Here is a 21,697-nt window from a genome sequence, read left to right on the forward strand (position 1 = left end):
TGAGACACACACACGCACACGCACACACACACACACAAAAAAAAACAAAAGTTAAAAGAAAACATTGAGTCGCCATTTTTGTAGTTTTTCCCAAAATAAAACAACACAAATTCATCCCTAAAGTTTAACAAAGACACACATGAGTTACAAAGGGGACACACAACAGACAAAATATTAAACAGACACACTATGGAGCATATAGAAGGGACACAAAACCACACAACGGACTGATAAACAAAACACTAGCTACACAGGACAGAACAGACACAATATAAACAAATGATACAAAAGGACAAAATATACACAGACACAGACAGTGACCGTTAGCTGTGACTAGACTGGATGTATCAGATGAATAACTGGGCGTTGTGTAATTAGTGTGTGTGTTTGTGTACCTGTGCATGTTCCCGTTAGTGGTGAAGGTCTGTGCACACACACTACATCTGTACGGTCTCTCTCCGCTGTGAACCAGCATGTGTCGATCCAGCGACGAGGCCGAGCTCAGACATTTCCCACAGATACTGCACGAGTGGTCCGTGTTTCCGGTGTCTGCGTTGTGCTGCAGGAACGGACAAACACACACACCTGTTGTTTGTTTGGTTCTAACTTTGTTTGTTTACGGCTGGTTGCTACGGCGACACTCACCTGTCGGATGTGCATAGTGAGCTGATGCTGTGATTGGCAGCTCTTATCACACAGAGGGCAGATCAGAGGTGAGCTTTCTTCTTTGGTTTCCTTCAACACACAAACAAAGTAACATTAAAACTGCAAAACGTAAAAATGCAAAAAGTAACATTTAAACTGTGTAAAGTAGCTGTTCGTGTTAATGTAGACTTTTATTCTTTAAATTAAATATTAATATTATTTTATTTTATCTAAATCTAGTTCCACAGCTGATATCATGATTTTAACTGCAGCCTGTGTTGATGCTATGAGTCCCCACAAAGGCCCATAAACACACACACACACACACACACTTCCCTTTCCTGTTTAAATCACAGGAAGTGGTGACAAGTCGAGGAATGTTGCAATGAATGATGGGAGAGGGAATAGACGACGAGGTAACGAGGCACAAAAACTAAAAAAGCAGCGAAGAAGAAAAGGAGTCAAATAAAATAATGTGTTTGAATTAAACTGGAAAATAAAAGCTCACTGACGCCCCCTACCACCACTGGAGGTCATTGCACTTTGATTTACAAACTAAATATTTTCATAATGTGAATAAACCCAATGCAATTAATCACTAAAAACTTTCATTTCAAAATTGTCACATTTCATATTTATTTTACTATTTATTACATTTTTAATCGTATTTTATATTATTATTTATTTTAATAATATATTTATCAATAAACATGATAATGTACATTTATTGTATTTTTAATTATTTATTTATCATTATTAATAATACAATTACATTACATTTATTTGATAATTTATTATATTTTATATTCTTTATTTATTAATTGATTTTGATCTATTAATAATATAATTATACTAAATATGTATTTTAGGATTTATGATCATTTATATGTATTTTTCATGATCTATTTATTAAAAACATGACATTGTATATTTATCGTTTCATTTATTATTTATTCTTCAGATATTTTAGTGATGTCATGTTATGCTAATTACCTGGCTTCTTCTAGCGTTGCGACTGGGGGGCGCCCTCATGGCGGCGATGATTGACTTGGTGGGGGAGGGGCTAATAGAGACAGAAAAACAGTCAGTGAGTGAAATCCTTCTGATTGGCTGAGAAACACACGGGGGGGCGGAGCTCTCACCTGGGGGAGGGGACAGCTGAGGAGTTGGCTGAGGTGATGGTACTTCCTGCTTCTTCGTCTCCACCGTTGATGTTTCCTGCTGACATCACCGCTGACATCATGGCGTTGATGGAGGATAGCTCCTCCCCCGCTCCATCTGCGCTCCCATTGGTTAGCATATGTGCCCCACCTACTGCCTCCGTCCCTGAGGACACGCCTCTTTTACATGCTGGTCTTTGTTTCAGTTTATCGTTTTACTATCAAAACCATTAATTAAACTAATAACGAACATGTTTAGTTTTTAAATAAATCATTAAAACAGATTACATATTTTTACAGAAATCATAATTAAAATCTAAAATAAAAAGAAAATCATGAAAAAAATCAATTTCAGTTTTCTTTAATTTCATAATTAAATAAAACAGATAAAGTTTTTATTTGAAAGAAAATTAGACTAAAATAGAAAAAATTGCATTAAAAAAACGTTTTCTTAAAAAATAAGATGCAATGTGTGTGTTTTATTATTATATCCTTTATTTAACCAGATAAAAGCCTTATTGAGATTAGAAATCTGGTGTGTGTGAGTGTGTGTATTTGTTGGTACCTTTGAGATCATTGTGCATTTTCACCATAAGCTCCGCCTCCTGCTCCTCTGTTATCTCAGAGTTAGCTCCTCCCTCTTTGTGAAGATCGTTGGCTGTGTTTTCCATCATCGCTAAAACACAAGTACACACACACACACACATTTAAGTTTAACTCCACATGAACAAAGAATAAATGACAAAAACACATAAAACTGAATAAAATACCCCCCAAAGACACAAAATGAATTGTTTTTGCTAAACTGTAAATTACTGGTGTTGTAAATAAACTGGTTATCATGTTAACAGGTGTTAGCTGTGAAGAGAAGTCATCAGTTAACATGGACATCAGTTTATTTACAACACCTCACAGAGATACTGGAAAATATAACGTCATCATTAGACTGGTTTTATTGGTGATACTGGATGAATCAGGATGAGTTAATTCAGACTTCAATGATTCATGATGAGGTTGATAAACAACAGTCAGCAACGCTCAGCTCTCAGAGATCATTACTGATCACTATAAACGGAAGAGAGGATGAATGATGCTACAGGCTCCTCCCCCTCACTGTGTGAGGTTTGTTTACGAGAAACAGGAAGCAGAGGAACACAGCACATGACTGCTTCCTGTCGGTCAGCTCCCACAGGAAGAGCCTCCACAGAGCCGAGCACTTCCTGTCTGTGTGTGTGTGTGTGTGTGTGTGTGTGTGTGTGAAATTCCTTTAGAAACTGAAGCCAGTTATTACTGGACGCATTATTTTGGCAGGATCTCTTCCGTACTGTTCAAGAGCCAATCAAATCATTTACTACAAACACATGACCTGAGTTTATCCTAATTTAATTATAGAACAAATAATAAATACAAAGAATGTAAGAAACATACTCAAATATACAAAACCAATGTAAATCAAAGTAACGTATTTATATGCCTCATTAACTGCACAGGAAGTGGTGCACATAATCATAACACCTGCAGTAGCATTACCAGGAATGAGGAGGATAATAGGCTCGTTTGACACAAATATTCAAGAGAAAAAGTATTGACTTAAAGAATTATAAAATACTTCAATAAAAATAATGACATATCATTACAAATAAACTAAAGTAATAAAGAAATATTATGGATCGATCTAAAAAAGAAGGAAATAATTTGATGGAAAAACGCAAAAAAGAAATATGGTTATTCAAGAAATGTAAAAATTAATAAATAACCGAATTTGATCAAAATGAACAATGTAATCAAAATGAACAAAATAATTGGGTAAACGTGATCTCTATACCTGGATCAAACCAATTATACACAATCACACATAAAAATTAATAAATAAATAATAAATAACAGTAATGGATTTACTCAATGTCAAATGCAAAATAACGCATTTTTATAATAAATAATATGCTAAATATAAATTAAGGCTAACTGAAGGAGGAAGCAGTCCAAACATCATCATGTCTACTGTCTTTTATTTTGAAAAGCCATGTGTTGCTGCTAGGAGGGGCTTAGAGCGCTACCACCAACAGCCACGGGGGGGCGTCTGACACACTTTAAAACAGACTGCAACATGTGCAGCACGAGGAAGATGGAGTCAAAGTACATCCTCAGACACGCACACGCACACAAAGTAGCAAAACGTGGAGATGGAGACGAGTCCTCCAAGATCTGAGCAGAGTGTGTGTGTGTGTGTGAAGCAGAGGGAGTATAAGTCTGTACACGTCTGCCCGTGTGTGTGTGATGGCTGATGTTACTACATCTGTTCCCAGCCATCATTCTCACACACTGACACTCCCTCCTGACACACACACACACACACACACACACACACACACACACACACACACACACACACACACACACACACACACACACACACACACACACACACACACACACACACGCACACACACACGCACACACACACACATCCCTACAACAGTTTAATTAAAGTTAAACTAAACCTGATCCTCCAAACGTTTAATGAACTAATCAGTGATTTAGTCTAAGTTGGAGTTAGTTGTTATGTAGTTTAGAGGCTCTCTATACGACAGCAGAAGATGTTCTAGTGATTCCCAGGACAAAACTCCCTCTACAGCAGTGCTTCTCAACAATTACGGTAATTTAAACTAATAAATAATGGGCATGACAAATGGTGAATGTGGTTAAATTACCAACAATAATCATGAAATATGGTGAAAAGAGGTTAAAAATTACAATAATGGGTGGAAAAAATGTGCAGAAAAGACATTAGAATGTGATGAAATGGAAGAAATGTAGCAAAAATACATTAAAAGGAGCAAAAATATGGCAAGAAAAAGTGATGAAAATAGGATAAATATGGTGAGTTTGGTGAAGTTGTATAAAAATGGTAAAAATAGGAAACACTACTCTAGAGACAGTGCGAAATTACAGCAATCAAAAAAAAAAATCAATAAATAAAAGTATAAACTGTATTTTTGTATCTCATTTGTTGAGTTTCTTGGATTTTACTTTAAAGAGTTTTTTTAATGGTTAAGAAACAGACTGGTGGAAAAACGTGTTTCAAAATTAAAGCTTGACACATTACTCTATAAAAACAAGGCTTTTAAAGTTTAACACATGAGTTAAAGTTTATTGATGAGCTTTATCGCTCACAAACATTAGCTCAGTTAGTTAGCGCTCAGCTGTGAGGTCACAGAGGTCACCTGTGTGAGAACATGCAACTTGCTGACAAGAAGAGAAAGTTTTCAATCAGATGGAACGCATTAAAAAACAAAAGCCTTTTCTCACTTTTGACGTTCCAAAAAATAATAAAAATGGACAAAATGAAAGAATTCACCAAAATAAAAGCACGATAATGCCTTTAAAATGGTTAAATCAGCATTAGTAAAAATATTTTTAACTTTTTATCTGAATAAGAAAGACACAAAAACTCTTTTTTAATGATTAACAACTTCCGGCTTTATTTCAAAAGTCGTCGAAAAGACTGGAAAAATCCAGGCAAAGGTGGAGAGCAACGGCTTTGTCTAGTTGTCATAGCAACGCCTCGCCCCGCAGCTGATTGGCTGGTGTTTAAAGTCCAAACTTTAAAGAAGCAGGAAAAAGGCCAAACGCTTTTGTCTCGTTCCAAAGAACGACGTGAGAAACCTGAGTCCGAGTCGTTTTGGGTTTTACAAAGAACGACGAGCCCCAGGGTAACTGACAGCAACTGACACCGGCAAACGCACCCATAACCTCCTTTGGCTTTTATTCTGACATCCTACACCTTTCACAGGGGCGGGGCTTCCTACGTTTAGTGACGAAACTTTAGCAACACGTCACAAGTGTTTGTTTACACGTCAGAAAAATAAGAGTCTTAATAAAAGTCCAAGAAAACAGAATGTGATGCTAGCAAACCAAACATGTAGCATCAAAAGCTAAATGCTAAGCTAATGTTGACATGACAAACAGAATAAATAAAGTGATTAAAGCTAATGCTACATTAAAAAGATAAAGCAGTTAGCTGGAAGTTATAATTAAAACTTTTCAAACAAAATCGTGAAGAAAACAAATTAACTGAAAAACTTTCACGCCAAAACTTTTAATGTAAACTTTTAATGTTAAAACTGTAAAAAAAAAAACTTTACGAGTTCTTGAAAAAAACACCAAACAAACTTTAACTTTATTCATACTTGTTTTGTTTCATCAGTCACATGGCAAAAGCCCACTCCTTCAGAATAAGAGAGTAAAACTGCAGACTGATCCACTGAGGTGAAGTATCTACAGACTGACTTTACACAGAAGTGTTAAAAAAAAGGCAGAAAACACAGACGCAGAGAAACGTGTAGAAATAATGTTTAAAGATGTTTAAAATGTGTGTGTGTCTAATGAAGCGGCCCTTCAGAGTAAAAGAGAACTTATAGTGACTCTTCTTCACCCTGCTCTTCACGGCTCAGTTACACATTGACTCTGTGTGTGTGTGTGTGTGTGGAGTTTAGACCCGCTGTGATAAAGTGTGTGTGTGTGTGTGTGTGTGTGTGTGTGTGTGTGAGAACAGGGGAGGTGAACGACTCAGCCAATCAGCACACAGGACAGCGTCTGCCAGTCCTCAGCCAATCACATTCCTCCACTCACTCCCTTACACACGCGCGCACGCACACGCACACGCACACACACACACACACACACACAGTTTAATTTGTCCTTTGATTTGTTCATTTGACTTTTATTTTGAAATTCAAAGTACTAAGTTAATCGGATAAGAAAAAATGTTTTAATACATTTAAATTCACTTTGTTTAATATATGAAAAATATAACTATTATAAATTATACCAAAATAAAAAAAATGTTTTACTAAATGTTTGTGTTGCACAACAAATAATATTTTTTGTATTTTTTTTTTTATCTCTAAACATTTGTATTTATTTTTATAAATTATTGTTTATAGATAAATAAATGTATTAATTAATAAATAAATAAAATTAATAAATAAATCTTATAAAAATTATAGAAAACTAATAAACACACGGGATTAAAAGTTTTGTCGCATCTTGGGTTTTCCCTAACTCCTTTCAACCTTTCAAAATAAAAGCGTAAAAGATGAAGATGAAAGAAAGGAGGAAAAACAACGAAGGACAGCGATGAAGAAGCTACAAGCGACGCCATGACGACTAAAGCAAGAAATGGATGACCGAGGGGTGTCAGGTGACCAGAGGAGGTGGAGCTAGGAGATAGCAGGAGGTGATGAAGGTGGGCGGAGCATATTTACCGTCTTTCAAGTCTCAGTTTGTTGTGTGTGTGTCTGCGACCTCGGCTCACACTGCGAGGGAAACACAAGGAGACGGTCAGTAAACAAACAAACATTTACAAAATAAACAATCGCAACAATTTCACACAAACAGAAAGAGCTACACAAACAAACAAGGAAAAGCAGACGTTCCTATGGCAACAATTACCAACAACAAAACATTAATTAATTTACAACAAGAAGAAATAAGAAACAAACAACACATTTAAACACAAACACAAATCAAATAAAACAACATTTAAAAAACTATTTAACAGACACAAAAACTAAAATGTACCAAACAACGACTCAAACTAAAAAAAACACAAATAAACAAACAAGCAACTAAAAACGAAGTCAGAACAAACAACCATGATACTGTCACCAATAGAAGTAAACAAACATCTATCTTTGATAAAGCCTGTCACACACACGCACACACACACTATATTACAGTGCTAAATATTAAACCTCCCACTTTTCTAAAGCAATACGCACTAGTGTTTACAAACAAACGTCACAATAAGGTAAACAAACATCACAACAATAACATTCAGGCCTACAGCTACACAACAAACAACACAACGTGTCAACACCAGTTTGAAGTGAGTAAACAACAGTAAACAACAGTAAACAACGCAGGCCTTTATTTACACGTCGGGGCCGAGTTTGAACCAATGAAAGCTTCACGTTTGATGACGTAAACAAGAATTTACAAATAACACGCAGTGCTGCATCACAGGTCACATGACACTAAAGTCACATGACACGGAAGTCTGATTCATTCAAAGAGTCAAACCTTTTGGGCCAATGCTACGAATCTAGTTAATTATATCCAGGATTAATCACCGTTAGCAGGCTTCAACTAACCAAACATTGTCAGTCAGAAGCTGTCCTACGAAGGTCGATTACAACAAGTTGAGGTAAGTACGTTGATTTCAGTCTTGCTAACCGGCGCGCTCTCGTGGCGGAGGCGGATATTACAGCGTCAAACCAATCACACAGATGAAGTGTAGAACGTCACAAATATGAAGATTAAAATATATAATTCAGAACAAAAACAACACTGTTGCTGCAGATCAAGAGGTTGGGGATTCGATCTCAGCCTAGGTCTGCCTAAGTGTCCTTGGGCAAGACACTGAACTCTAAGTTTCTCCCAGTGGTTGATGAGCAGCTCAGTTCCATTGGTGCGAGTGTGAATAGATGAATGAGCTGATGTGACTTCTGTCTGTGAAAGGTTCTATAAATAAACATTACTTACTTACTGCAGTAAAAGCAGAAAGTAATTAATACAGGAAATGATGAGTGTTAATAATATTTAAATTAGTGAGATTAAAAATGGAGAATCAGTTTCACATTCTCTTCTATTTTTAACTTGTCTATGTCGCTGCTGCTGCGTTCATACAGATCAGCCTACATCACAATATGGAATATATTTATATTATCTACAGGACTGAGGCTCTTTACAGAATTAACTAATTAATTAATTTATCGGTGTGAAAGCGCTCGATGCACACAGGCTTTATCAGCTGATTTATTTTATTGATCTTTACTTTATCAGTCCATCAGAAATAAATCTATATGTTTCCTAAATGATGTCATCAGTAAATGAAAGTATTGTTTTAATGTCTAAATATTTTCTCTCCTGTCAGCACCAGATCAGATCCATACAGTGACGTGTTCACACATCACCTTTTATTGGACAGCTCGCTTTCTAAGAGATCTGATTGGTCAGGAGGCGGGACTTTATCACTTGCTAAAATCTTAGCCAGAGAAAAACCTGCTCGTGAGCAGGCTAGCCGTTCAGCATAAGTTACCATGGTGATTTAGCTCCGTAAGACGTTAGCGAGCTTTCTAGTCCAGCACACACTGATTAAATCTTGGAAGTTAGCACGATAAGAGCGAATCTAGATTAGTAACATACCCCCTTTTCATTTTAACACTTTCAGGAACAACAACGAACACACAACATAGCCCCGCCCCTTTTACAATTTGATCCTGCTCAGCCAGCATTGCTACCAAACATGTGAGACTGGTCGCAACGTGCTAAGCTAACCAAACATTTTGAATTGGTGGCCACGTGCTAAGCTAACCAAACATGTGTTACTGGTGGCTACATGCTAAGCTAACCAACCATGTGTTACTGGTTGCTACGTGCAAAGCCAACCAAACATGTGTTACTGGTGGCTACGTGCTAAGCTAACCAACCATGTGTTACTGGTGGCTACGTGCTAAGCTAACCAACCATGTAAAAGACATTTTTTCATTAATTACAGTTTTCATTTTTAAAGGCTGTGGGTGAGAGCTTTTACTGTGGAGTTTGCATGTTCTCCTGGTAATCCAACTTCCTCCCAGAATCCAAAACAATTATTACAAGTATTAAGCTAACTGAAGTCTTTAAAGTCTGTATTATAAAACTTATATTTAAAATGTTATAATATATAAATTTGGTATTTTAATAGTAATGTATTCTATAATATTAATTTTAATATTAATTTATATTTTTTTAATAAATGTTTTGTTTGATTTAATTAAATATATTTTACATGTAATATTCTAATATTTATTATCTTTAATTTGTCTATTTTTTATTTGATATCTTAATGGCGTTTTTTATGCAATTTAATATTTTCTCTATTTGATATTTAAACATTTAGCTCTAGTTTAACTCCCCGTTTGTGCATCACTAATTAAAAGCGTAAATCAAGGTGAGCCTGAGCCGAGCGTCACAAAGAAGATAATCTGCTGCTGAAGGAGGCAGAGTGAGGAAGAGGAGGAGGAGGATGAAGAGGGGGATACAGACTGATGGAGGAGACAGATTAACAGCTTAACCAACTCTAAGACTAATTAGGAGGAGGATGGAGGATGTTCAACCCCACACAAACAATCACTGTGTTCATCACAGTCACCAGCTAACATCATCACCAGTGTATTTATTACAGACGTTCCTTCATGCAGTCATAGACAGTCAGTGATCGCAGAAAATGTGTGTAAAAAAAGAATTAATGTTCTGAAATAGAAAAATCAATCTGACATGTTTCTTTTTCATCTCTCTTCATTTATTATATTTGAAATAACATAAACACACTATTTTTGTCCAGAAAACAGGTGATCAAATGTTTAGAAAGTTATTTAAAATTTGTCCGATTCAATTCAATTAATTGTTATGACTTTTACTTTGAAAATCTAACAAATAAGTTAAATCAGATGAGAGAAAATGTTTTTAATAAATGAACAATTTTCTCTTTGTAGAATATGTGAAAATGTCACATTAAAAGAAGATATAATATTAATAATAATTATTATTATTATTTCTAAGGCCAATTCCACCCATAATCCTGTTCAAAATCTTTTTCTACATGTTATGGATAAAGTGGTGATGGTATTTTATGACCTTAGTTTGAAGTCAATCTACTTTGATTGTTTTATTGGAACTTTTGGTCATTTCTGTTTAATATTTTCTCACTTTCGGCAAAAGAATTTACTACAAAATTTACTTTTCATATAAATTTACAATTTTCTGTTTATTTCAGAGATTTTTTTGGGATTTTGAAATTTCACACTTTAACAACTTGTGTCACATGTTTAGCCTGTTTTTATTGTATTTATTTTGAAATTCAAACAAACAATTTCATCAGATGAGAGACAATGTAGAATATGTGAATCAAGATATAATAATAATAATTATTATTATTACCATTATTATTACCAAACATACCAAAATAAGTCTAATTAAACCAGTAAACTAAGTCTACGTGTTTTGGATAAAGTAGTGATCGTGTTATCCTGTGACTGTAAATGAATGCAGAGCTTCATCTGAAGTGTTGGTTCAGATTATTATGACTGCATTGTAATGCGAAAAGGTTCTGGTCCAAAGACAGGTTTATCTGATGGTGTATTAGCTGAACTGGTGCTCAGTTTATCTGGTGACACAATCACATGATGTGCTAAACGTGAAGGTCATTTATCAGATAAATAAATCATGTTTAAAGGTCATATCACACATTTTAGTAGGGTTTTTTAAACAGTGACTAAGGGTTAGCATGTGGCTAAAGTAGCTCTTTTATTCCCGCGCTCGCCCTCTCCTGTGCGTTGGATGACTTTATTCAGTGTGCATCATGTGCACTTTCCTCTAACGGCTGCTCCCTAACGGAGTGAAACATTAACCTGCAGGTTAGTGTGTGTGTGTGTGTGTGTGTGTTACAGGTTAACTGTGTGTGTGTGTGTGTGCGTGCGCAGCCTGTAACACACTCCTCAGGGTAAAAATAACCCGTTGAGCAGCAGCAGGAATGTGCTGTGAAGAATGCTGCTCTGCTTCTGTTTGACAGGCACGGACAAGTGCAGAGCCCAGATCACCTGAGTGTGTGTGTGTGTGTGTGTGGGGACGCAACGAGTTAAAACCACCACCAACACCATGAAGCGGCCGCTGCACAGACCATCTTAAACGAGCTCAGAGTGATGAAAAAGATCAGCTGAGCACGACTTAAAAAGCATTAAGATAAAAGACAAACGTGCACTTTATGCACATTAGAATAAAGTTAAACAACATGTGCACATAAATGAAACCACATGAATGTAAAGGAATATGAAACAGCCGCTGCACAGACTGTCAGAAAGGAGCCCTGAGCGATGAGGAGGCAATTTTAGCTCCAGAATCATCCGACTTAGCACTTTTTAAAAAACCAGGAGCTGAGAAACTAGAGATGTCCCGATACAACTTTTTCACTTCCAATCCGATACCGATATTACAGCCTTGAGTATTGTCCGATACCGATATTGATCCAATCCAATATCAGCACGAATCATACATACTTATGTTGTAATATGGAATGTTAGAAAAAGTTTATCAGTGATTTCAGATGTAGTCCTATAAAATCTGATATCAGACCGATATCAGATATCAATATCAGATCCGGACACTTCTATGAGAAACAGTCAAATGTTTCCTTATTTACACAATAAAATAAAGAAAACAACATGTTTATGGAAAGAATATGAAAAAAACCTGAAATATGAGATAATTTTTCTAAATCTTAGTTAAGAGATTCTTGGGATTTTTTCAATTTGATATATTTACAATTTGTGTCACATGTCTATTGTGTTTTTACATTTAAAACATTTAAAAGGAAGCACGAGAAACCATTTCATCAGTGATGCCACACGCACGCACACACACACACACACACAGAGACAGAGTCGGGGGTCACCGTTAATGTGCTGAGCAGCTGTCACACACACACACACACACACACACACACACACACACACACACACACACACACACACACACACACACACACACACACACACACACACACACACACACACACACACACACACAAACAGGTGTCACAGACAGCAACGACCTCTGCTCTCCTCGCTGTGAGGCTGCTATTCATTCACGCTACGCTAACAGATGCTAACCTGGCAACGTGTGCGTGTGTGTCGGACACTCGTACGATGCCTCAGACAGCTGCAGACAGATGTAAACACACACACTGCACAGCTTTTTGTTGCATCTAAACATTACATTTATTTTATATTTAAACACAGAGAGAACTAAATTAAATTATTGATTTATTCTCAAATTTTCTGTTAATTTGCAGCTTGGTTTTTTTCAACTTGTTTTTTTAAAAAACGTTGCACAGACTATTTGTGTTTTGCTGTTGTTGCATTCATTAATTAAATACCTGTTATTTTACAATAAACAATAATATTACCATAAGAATAAAGCCAATAAATAAACATTATTATTATACTAATAAATGTGTGTATAACGCAACAATAATAATAATTATATGTAATAGCGATAAAGCTTCTAGATCATATTTTATTCATATTTTTGTTCACACACTTTTCATCATTCAATGTCTCTCTACTACGTTAGGCTTTTATTTTGAAAAAAAAAACGAGCTGAGAATCAGCAGGGAGTCGCTTTCAACAAGTAACACATTCATGGAGTGAGCGACTCACACACTCACAAACACACACACACACACAAAACAGCTGGTGAACACACACAGCGGCTGCTACACAACTGTGTGTGTTTCAGTGTCGCACACAGTCCACAAATTTACAGCCTGACAAAAGCTGGTGTGTGTTATGGAGAAGGAGTGGGAGGGAGGATCACACACACACACACAGTGTTATACGTGTGTGTGTGTGAAACAGTTGGCTGCTGTTCTCCATCACATCTCCATCAAACGGATGAATTAACAAATAAATGTGATCATTTACACACACACACACACACACACACACACACACACAGAATTAACACTGTCTGCCTACATTTCCCAGAATGCACGGCATGGTTTGATTTCATTATTATTGAAATTTTTTCCTCCAAAATAACCTGTTATTCTTTCAGTGATGCCTTTATTTTGACATACTTTAGATAATAAAGTGAGAATCTGGATCGCCAAAGTAAAAGCTCTTGAAGTATTTGTCCTAAAGGAGGAAGAAGAGGTTTGTCATCATCATCGTCATCATCATCGTTGACACTGAAACAACACGGGAGCAGCGCAGGAAGCAGGAAACTCACACACACACAAAAACTGCTGAGTCAGTGGTTTTACTTTGAAAGAAAAGCTTCAGAGGGATAAAAAGGAAGTTTGGGGAAACTCCTTCCTCTTTCTTTAGGGTTTCTGACTTGAACCGTTTTTTTAATTCATAAGAATCTAATGTTTTTTTAGTTTTTTAATTTGTTTAAGAAACTTTATTAAAACATTTAGATTCACAATCACAACAAATATTGTGCATTTACACATTGGTGAATTTAATTATTTTTTTTTTTTTTTAGTCTAAACAAGAGGGGCTTTTATTTTGTAGGAGGTTGGTCACCTGATGCAGCAGAGTGGAATAAGGTGATAAAGAATGAAAATAAAGCGTTTGCTGACATGTTTTATCAAGTGTTTGAAGACGTTTAGTCTGCAGATGGAGGACACGCAGACCCTGGAGAAAAGAACACGTTCTAGTCCAAACACACAGCGGTGCAGCGGAACATTTGGTACCCGTGATCAGATGGTGACTGAGCCTGAGTGGGAACAGTTTATTATTATTTATTATTGTGTGTTTTTGTTGTTGTTTTGAACATTTTTACAGTTGTTTTGTTTATCTGTTATTTTGTGTGTTTTGCCCTGCGATGGACTGGAGTCCAGTAATGGTGTACCCATTAACACCCCAGCCCCCCCACCCCCCCACCCCCGTAGATGAGAGAATTTTTTCATGCTGTGAGACGGAGAATAAATAAATAAATGAAACTAAAAGTACGACTTCTCACAGGGTTGACCTCTGACCTCTGACACACACACGCACGCACGCACACGCACACACACACACACACACACACACACACACACACACACACACACACACACACACACACACACACACACACACACACACACACACACACACGTATATGTCAAAAGTCTGGGGGCATGTTGGTGCAGCAGTTGCCGCGGTAACCAGGCGTGTCCCGTGTTTGCAGAACAAACAGCGTTACCTGTTCTGAGCATTCCTGTGTGTGTGTGTGTGTGTGTGTGTGTGTGTGTGTCAGATTACAGCTAACAGATTAATGGGGATTACGGAGGCCATTCACATGCTGCTGATCAACAAGTGAGGAAACAGGAGGAAGGAGAGGAGGAAGATGATGATGAGAGGGAATACAGGAGAGGAGAGAGAGGGAACATGAGATCAGAGGAAGTGAGAGGGAAGTTAAGATGAAAGTATGAAAGAAAAATGAGGAAACGTGACGTGTGATGAGAAGAAGGAGGAAGAACAAGAAGAAAGACAGGAAACATGACAGAAAACAAGAAACGGCAAGAGAAAGGAAGTAACAGACACAGAGGAGGGAAATACAGGAGGAACAAAGAGGAGAGGAAGTAAAAGAGGAAATAAATAGGAAGGAATGAAGAAACAAAGGGGAAGTAAAGAGGAAATAAAGAGGGAACAAAGAGGAAGTAAAGAGGAAATAAAGAGGAAGTAAAGAGGAAATAAAGAGGAAGGAATGAGGAAACAAAGCAGAAGTAAAGAAGAAATAAAGAGGAAACAAAAAGGTAGCAAAGATGTGTCAAAGTAAACAAACAAACAAACAAGTTGAGAAAAGAGAAAGTCATGTTTCATCTAAACATGTTCCACTACTACCTCAACCAGCTAACTAAGACTAACCAAGACTAACCAGTGACTAATAAAAACAAAGGTAGGGATGACTGTACACAGTCCATGACCTTTGACCCTGGAGACATAAAGAAACTATAGCACTGAAAACCAGATTCATTCATTCATTTAATATTCTCATCAGTTACAGATCTATAGATATATGTATTTAATTATTTATGTGTGTGTGCGTAATACACACACACACACACACACACACACACACACACACACACACACACACACACACACACACACACACACACACACACACACACACACACACACTAACCTAAAGCTAACTAGAGCTAACCAATGCTAACAGATTCCTTTGCTTCTTCAGCAACTGACTGACAAAACTGTGGAGTCAGCATAAAGAGTGTGTAAGGGAGGGGCGAGCAAGGAACAAACAGGGAGAGAGAGAGTTAACCATTTCCTTCCCACAGCAGAAAAAACTGATGTATGTGTGTGTGCGCGCCTGTATGTGTAAAGGCTGCTTATCAGTGGGACAGTCTCACCACACCTACACACACACACACAAACACACGGACACGCACACACGCGCACACACGCACACACACACACAGACACAGACACAGACACAGACACAGACACAGACACAGACACACAAACTCAGTAACTAAAGCTGTGTTTACTGTGAGTCTAAAGTCCAACAACTCCAGTGAAGGAATGTTAGAGCCAATCAAGGATGATGATGATGATGATGATGATAAAGATCAAAAACACGGTATCTCACTATTTTTACTCCTTAATGTTAATAAAAAACTACAGACTAAAATGAATTTAACATTACATCCTCATGCAGAAGTCCATTGAAAATATCCACATTTTAAGGTTTTCTCTTCCCAGTGCTGCTACAGTCACAAACATCCCATAATAATCCACAAACAGGAGACTCTACTAGAACGTTCTGCTGCCTTTTTATCATATTATCATCAGCTCAGAGTCTACGTTTGTTTTATTAATTCAAGGACGTGTGTGTGTGTCAGTGTGTGTGGGTGTGTGTGTCAGTGTGTATATGTATGTGTGTCTGTCAGTGTGTATATGTATGTGTGTGTGTGTAAACTTAGGCCTCAAAGGGAAAAAGCACAGCTTTTAATTAGTGTCTCCAAATTTGTCTCCACGGACTTAAAACATCCCACTGAGACTCTATTAACACACACACACACACACACACACACACACACACACACACACACACACACACACACACACACACACACACACACACACACACACACACACACACACACACACACACACACACACACACACACGGTGAACTTCTTGGTGTGTGTGTGTGTAAAAGCATGTATAATTTTAAAATATATATTAAAAAACTGGACATTCGTGAGAACATTTATTTTATCCTTATTTAGTCTCATTCATTTTATTGTTTTTTTTTTTTAATTTATTAATTATTGATCTTTGATTTTTTTCCTAGGTTCAGTTTACTGAGTGTTCGTCTGTGTGACATCATCAGTGACATCATCAGCAGCCATATCAATGCATTTATTCTCAGGGATTAAATTTGTTTTTTGTTTTTGAATGTGCTCAAAAAATAAAGATTGAATTTGAATCAACAAATCAAATTTAAACATTTTCATTTAATCAATGAAATAAAGTCACAAAAAGCTAAAATAAAATAAACTGAAACATTCATAATAATTGATCAGCTTAAATATAGTCGGAAAATATTATATCTTTGTACAAAATAAAGGATGTTTTAAAATCATTATCTGATAAATTAATGAATGTCCTTTTTTACATAAACCTTTGCTTTTCTTTTTATAAAAAATAAATGTGATATTTAAAAGTTCTAACAACAACAACAAAATAAAATAAGAAAACAAAAAAGATGTATGTGTTTTATTGCTTGTTTTAAATCTATTTTATCTATAGAAATTATGAAATTGTAAATTATTTTCACGCTTCAGCATCACTTTGTGTTTATATATTTATTTATTTTGACAGTGGTTGTATTTGGATGATGTTTTAATTTATCTGAGGATTTATATTCATTAAAATAATCATTATTTTCACAGTTTAATAAACTTTAGGAGTGTTTTAATGTTTCTTTATTTAATTAGAATGTATTTAGATGTTGGTTTTAGTAGATTTCTCTTTAGAAAAATGTGTGAATTAAATGTAGAGGTGAAAGGAGGATAATTATTATAGTAATAATAATAATTATTATTATTATTATTATTATTATCTAAATCTAACCCGTCAATCATTGACCCGGGTTAACGATAACACGGTCACAACTAAAGTGGACCATTCAAGCGGCTCTGTTTGGGGTTTATCCCGGGTTAGAGGCAGTTTAGCCCGGGTTGGAGCGGGTTAAAGGTGGGACTGATGCGGACCAGGCGGTGGATGCAACAGGCTGATGGAGGCTGAAACTCGACACGGAGGCCGAAAAAAGTGCCTCAAAGGCGGCAGGGAGCGGACAGAAGCCCCGCGGACGGAGCGGAGCGAACAAACGGAGGCTTTAGAACACAAACGGAGAACTTTGTGAACGTTTCCGGTCCGACTTAAGATGAAAATCACCAAACATTAACAAGGTCACCTAGTGGCGTCAAGAGCGCGGCACTGCGCTAGGCCGCTCCCGGAAGTCAGCAGCTGCTCGCTTCAAAATAAAATTCATCGTCCTCAAAAGTGTCTTTCAACCAGCAATTTTTTTACTACTGGTCTCCAACTTTAGTCTTTAACTTTAAACCTTTTTGAACTGCAAGACATTAAATGGTTTATTATACAAAACTGATTTAAATAAAACAAAGAGCGAACACACACACACATTAAAGGGATGAGATTTTTCCTAAATTAACTGTTTATTTCACTAACAGCAGTTTAATAAACCCTGACTGTTACTAACACAAGCACAATTACTATTACAATAAATAAATATTAATCATAATGTAACAATGAACTGTTTAGTATAAATAATAAACAAAGAGTTCCATCGTACTGCAGCAGAAATGCATAAAATATAAAAATAAAGCAACATCATTCTTATTTATAATAATTATTATAATAAAAAATCATAATAGTTAAATTTTTATCATTACTATTATTAATAATAACCATAATAATAATACTACAATGAATGCAGTCATTTGTGGTTTAAGGATGTCCATCTGTTGCCATGGTAACAGTGAGATGAAATACAATCAGACAGCGTTGCTTTGGATTCCGTTTTTACTTTGAAGCTCACTCACACATGCTGTCTCTCACAGATCAAAGTGGGTCACAAGCTGATAATAAGACCTTGTTATGTTCACGATGCAATGCAGAAAAGTAGAGGCGTGGCTTCTGGTAGATTGGCATATTTTAGTAACAAGTATTTCTCTTTCTTTATTAACCTTTTCTTGTCTGTTCTTATATTTTCCTTCAGTCGTTCTGCTTTTTATTGCTTTTATTTGTGTTTTACTCTGACTTTAGTTTCTGTAAAGTTTGTAACTGTAAATTAAAAACACATTTTTTAAACCAACATTCAGGAGTAAAAACTACTGATGAATCTTTAGTTTACAGGATTAGCAACGAGTCGTCCCATAGCCTTTCTGATGCTAATTAGCCACAACAGGCTAATCGATGCTAATCAATAGTCCTGGTATCGCCAGGTAACTCACGATACCATATATTGCAACATTATTTTCCCCATGATAATGATATTATCACAATACGGCAATAATCGATATATCATGGGAAATTTCATCCCCGATACCTGACACTGAAGAAATTCAGGATTTATTTACTGAATTTAATCAATTTCACAGGAATTACAGTCACGCACACACAGCATTATCCCTGTGTATCATATATACATATATAAATGTATTGTTTTCATCATGTCTCGTATGTTGCAATTTAAAAAAATATATATATATAAAAAACAACATTTGGTGCCAGTGAATCAATAACGAATCGCGAGACAAAACCTTGCGAAATATCGTCGTATTGATATTTTGGTACACCCCTACTAATCAACAGCCCAGTATCAGACCAGTTTCTGTCTGATTAATTTAAACACATTTTTATCTGTCAAATGTTGGTTGGAATCACAGCAAAAACATAGAAATATCTCAATATTATGGATAGAAATACTTCTATGAAACAAACTAAACCCTCGGCCACATGTTTATGAACAATATCACATTTATATCAAATTAATCACAAGATCTTTGTCTGACGCGCTGTGACGGAGAGAGTTACATCAGTTTATTTCACTAAAAACTAACTTGGCTCGCAGGAAAAGAAAGCCATGACGTGCTTTTATTTTGAAATAGGTTCAATTAGAGTGATAATAGTAGAGATTGTGGCCACTATTAATCATCAGAATAAATGACTATTCTACACTTGTTTTACTTTGAAATAGTACTTTATGAGGTGTCAGTTTGTTAATATTTCCAGCATCAGCTCCCGTAGACACAACAGTACAGTTTCACATGTCCAGAGTCAGATGGAGCTCGTTGTTGTCCTAATCTCGACTCATTAGCACTCATGCTAGCCAGGGATAGCTTACTCACAAGATTTCTACTTATTCTACAGGAAATCACAGAATCCACTTCCTGTAACACAAACATCGATGTGACACACAACAATAGACACAGTTTTACTGAATTTCTCTAATAAACGTGATTAAATGAAACAAACACTGAAATAAAGTCGTCAAGTGTCACACAAATCTCATCTTTAGTCACCTGAGGAGAATTTAATCTAGTTTTAGTCTTATTTTCAAACATTAAATAGATGTTTTATAAAGATTTAAATTTCTGTGATCAAACAAATCATAAATTTGACCCTAAACTTTACATTTTTAGTCTTATCTTTAGTCATCTGAGAAGAATTTAATAAATAAATAAATAATTTCTAATAAAATGACTCATTGGATTTCTTGGTGCTTAAACTAAGTTTTTAAAATAATCCATCTTATATTTCATTTTGTAATTTTTGTAAATTTAGTGTTTTTGGAAACAATTCCGCTTCCATGATTTAAATAACTTATCTGAACTAATCCCGTATTTCACATGTTAGCCTCAATAACTCTTGTTAGTTTCACATCCCAGGATGATCAACAGGTAGGTTTTTATTGTGAAGGCCCAGAGAGCGGAAGCCACCCGTGCGCCTGCTCCGTGCCGTGTGCCAACTTCACACACATGGCCACTTAGTCAGCGAGGCTCAGACCAAAGTACAGCCGAGATATGATGCTGTGCTGCGGCCACGGCAGACTTTGGACCCGCCGCTGGTTCCCGAGCAAACACACACTCACAAAGTTAGCCCGCAAAGACACACACGCACGCGCAGAGTTAGTTTGGTAGAAACGAGGAAGAGGCTGAATTCCTGCGCTCGGATTGATGCGCATCAAACTAGGAAGAGACGGGATTAAAAGACGTTAAAAACACGGAAAACAACACTGATAAAAGTGTGTGTTTGTCTCCGTGAGTGTGTGTGATGAGGGGGGGGATGGACACACACACACACAGACCGAGCAGAGGATGGACGGAACACTTACGGTGGACTTTGTTGGGCTTTTGCTGCTTGCGCCGGGACATGATGGTGATGATGATGATGGTGGTGATGATGAAGAAAGGCTGAGAGGAGAGGAGCCGCTCGAGCTGCTCAGCGAGTCAAAATGGCGTTTCCGAAGGGATGTGCAAACTTGGACAAACTTTACTCCGCTTCTCCTCCCTCCTCCTCCTCTCCTCCCCTCCCCCTCCTCTCCTCCTCCTCCTCTGCTGCTGTTCCTCTTCCTCCTTCTTCCTCCTCCTCTTCTTCTTCTTCTTCTTCTCTCATGAACAGAAAACACCACTTTAAGGACCAGCCGTCGGTAGAAGTGTTGGTAGCTGGAGGCTAATGAGTGTGGTGGTAGTAGCGGGTTTAATTCGTCTCCCCCCCACCGGTTAAACCTGATAACTAAAGCCCATCACGTGTCGTGTCCGGTCTCCAGGGGGACGTGGCCACCAAGCATCCATCCTCACGGATTAACTCCTCAGACTCGCTCCTAAAGTCGTCAAACACGTCCCAAAGCGGCCGTTAAACTTAGTTTTCGTCGCGTCTCAAAGTTGCTCTAGTTTCCTCTCACACTTTCCGTGCACGCACAGCACGCCGCGATGCGTGCGCGTCACCGACCGTCCGCGGTGAGTCGGAGCTGGTTGGAGATAAGAAGCCATCCGGACTCTCAGGGAGCAACTATCGCGAGGGTTAGGGCAGGGCCAGCGGGAAGTATCGCGAGAGGAGCGAGGGATGCCAACCGTCACCTTTAGGAGGGGAGGAGGGAGGGGGAGGTGTCTGAGGGAGGTGTCGGTGAACCACAGACACCGTCAGTTAAACACTGACCAGTTAGCTTCACACAGCTCTGCTCAGGTCACCAAGTAAACCATTGAACCTTTGTGTCCATAACACTTTAAAGTTTAAACAGTTACAATA

General features: G+C 37.2%; 1 protein-coding gene across 1 annotated transcript; it reads right to left on the bottom strand.

The window, feature by feature from the left end:
• Positions 1 to 242: 242 nt before the first annotated feature.
• Positions 243 to 21,459, bottom strand: rreb1a (ras responsive element binding protein 1a). Its single transcript, XM_028434109.1, has 8 exons — positions 20,784 to 21,459; positions 7,073 to 7,123; positions 2,371 to 2,481; positions 1,788 to 1,971; positions 1,639 to 1,708; positions 646 to 735; positions 396 to 559; positions 243 to 246 (listed from the first exon to the last, which is right to left on the bottom strand). Exons 3-8 carry the CDS (start codon positions 2,477 to 2,479, stop codon positions 243 to 245), a joined length of 621 nt encoding a protein of 206 aa, XP_028289910.1. The 5' UTR covers positions 2,480 to 2,481; positions 7,073 to 7,123; positions 20,784 to 21,459.
• Positions 21,460 to 21,697: the final 238 nt, after the last annotated feature.

The sequence above is a fragment of the Gouania willdenowi genome, chromosome 20 (genome assembly GCF_900634775.1).
Source record: "Gouania willdenowi chromosome 20, fGouWil2.1, whole genome shotgun sequence".
NCBI classification, from domain to species: domain Eukaryota; kingdom Metazoa; phylum Chordata; class Actinopteri; order Blenniiformes; family Gobiesocidae; genus Gouania; species Gouania willdenowi.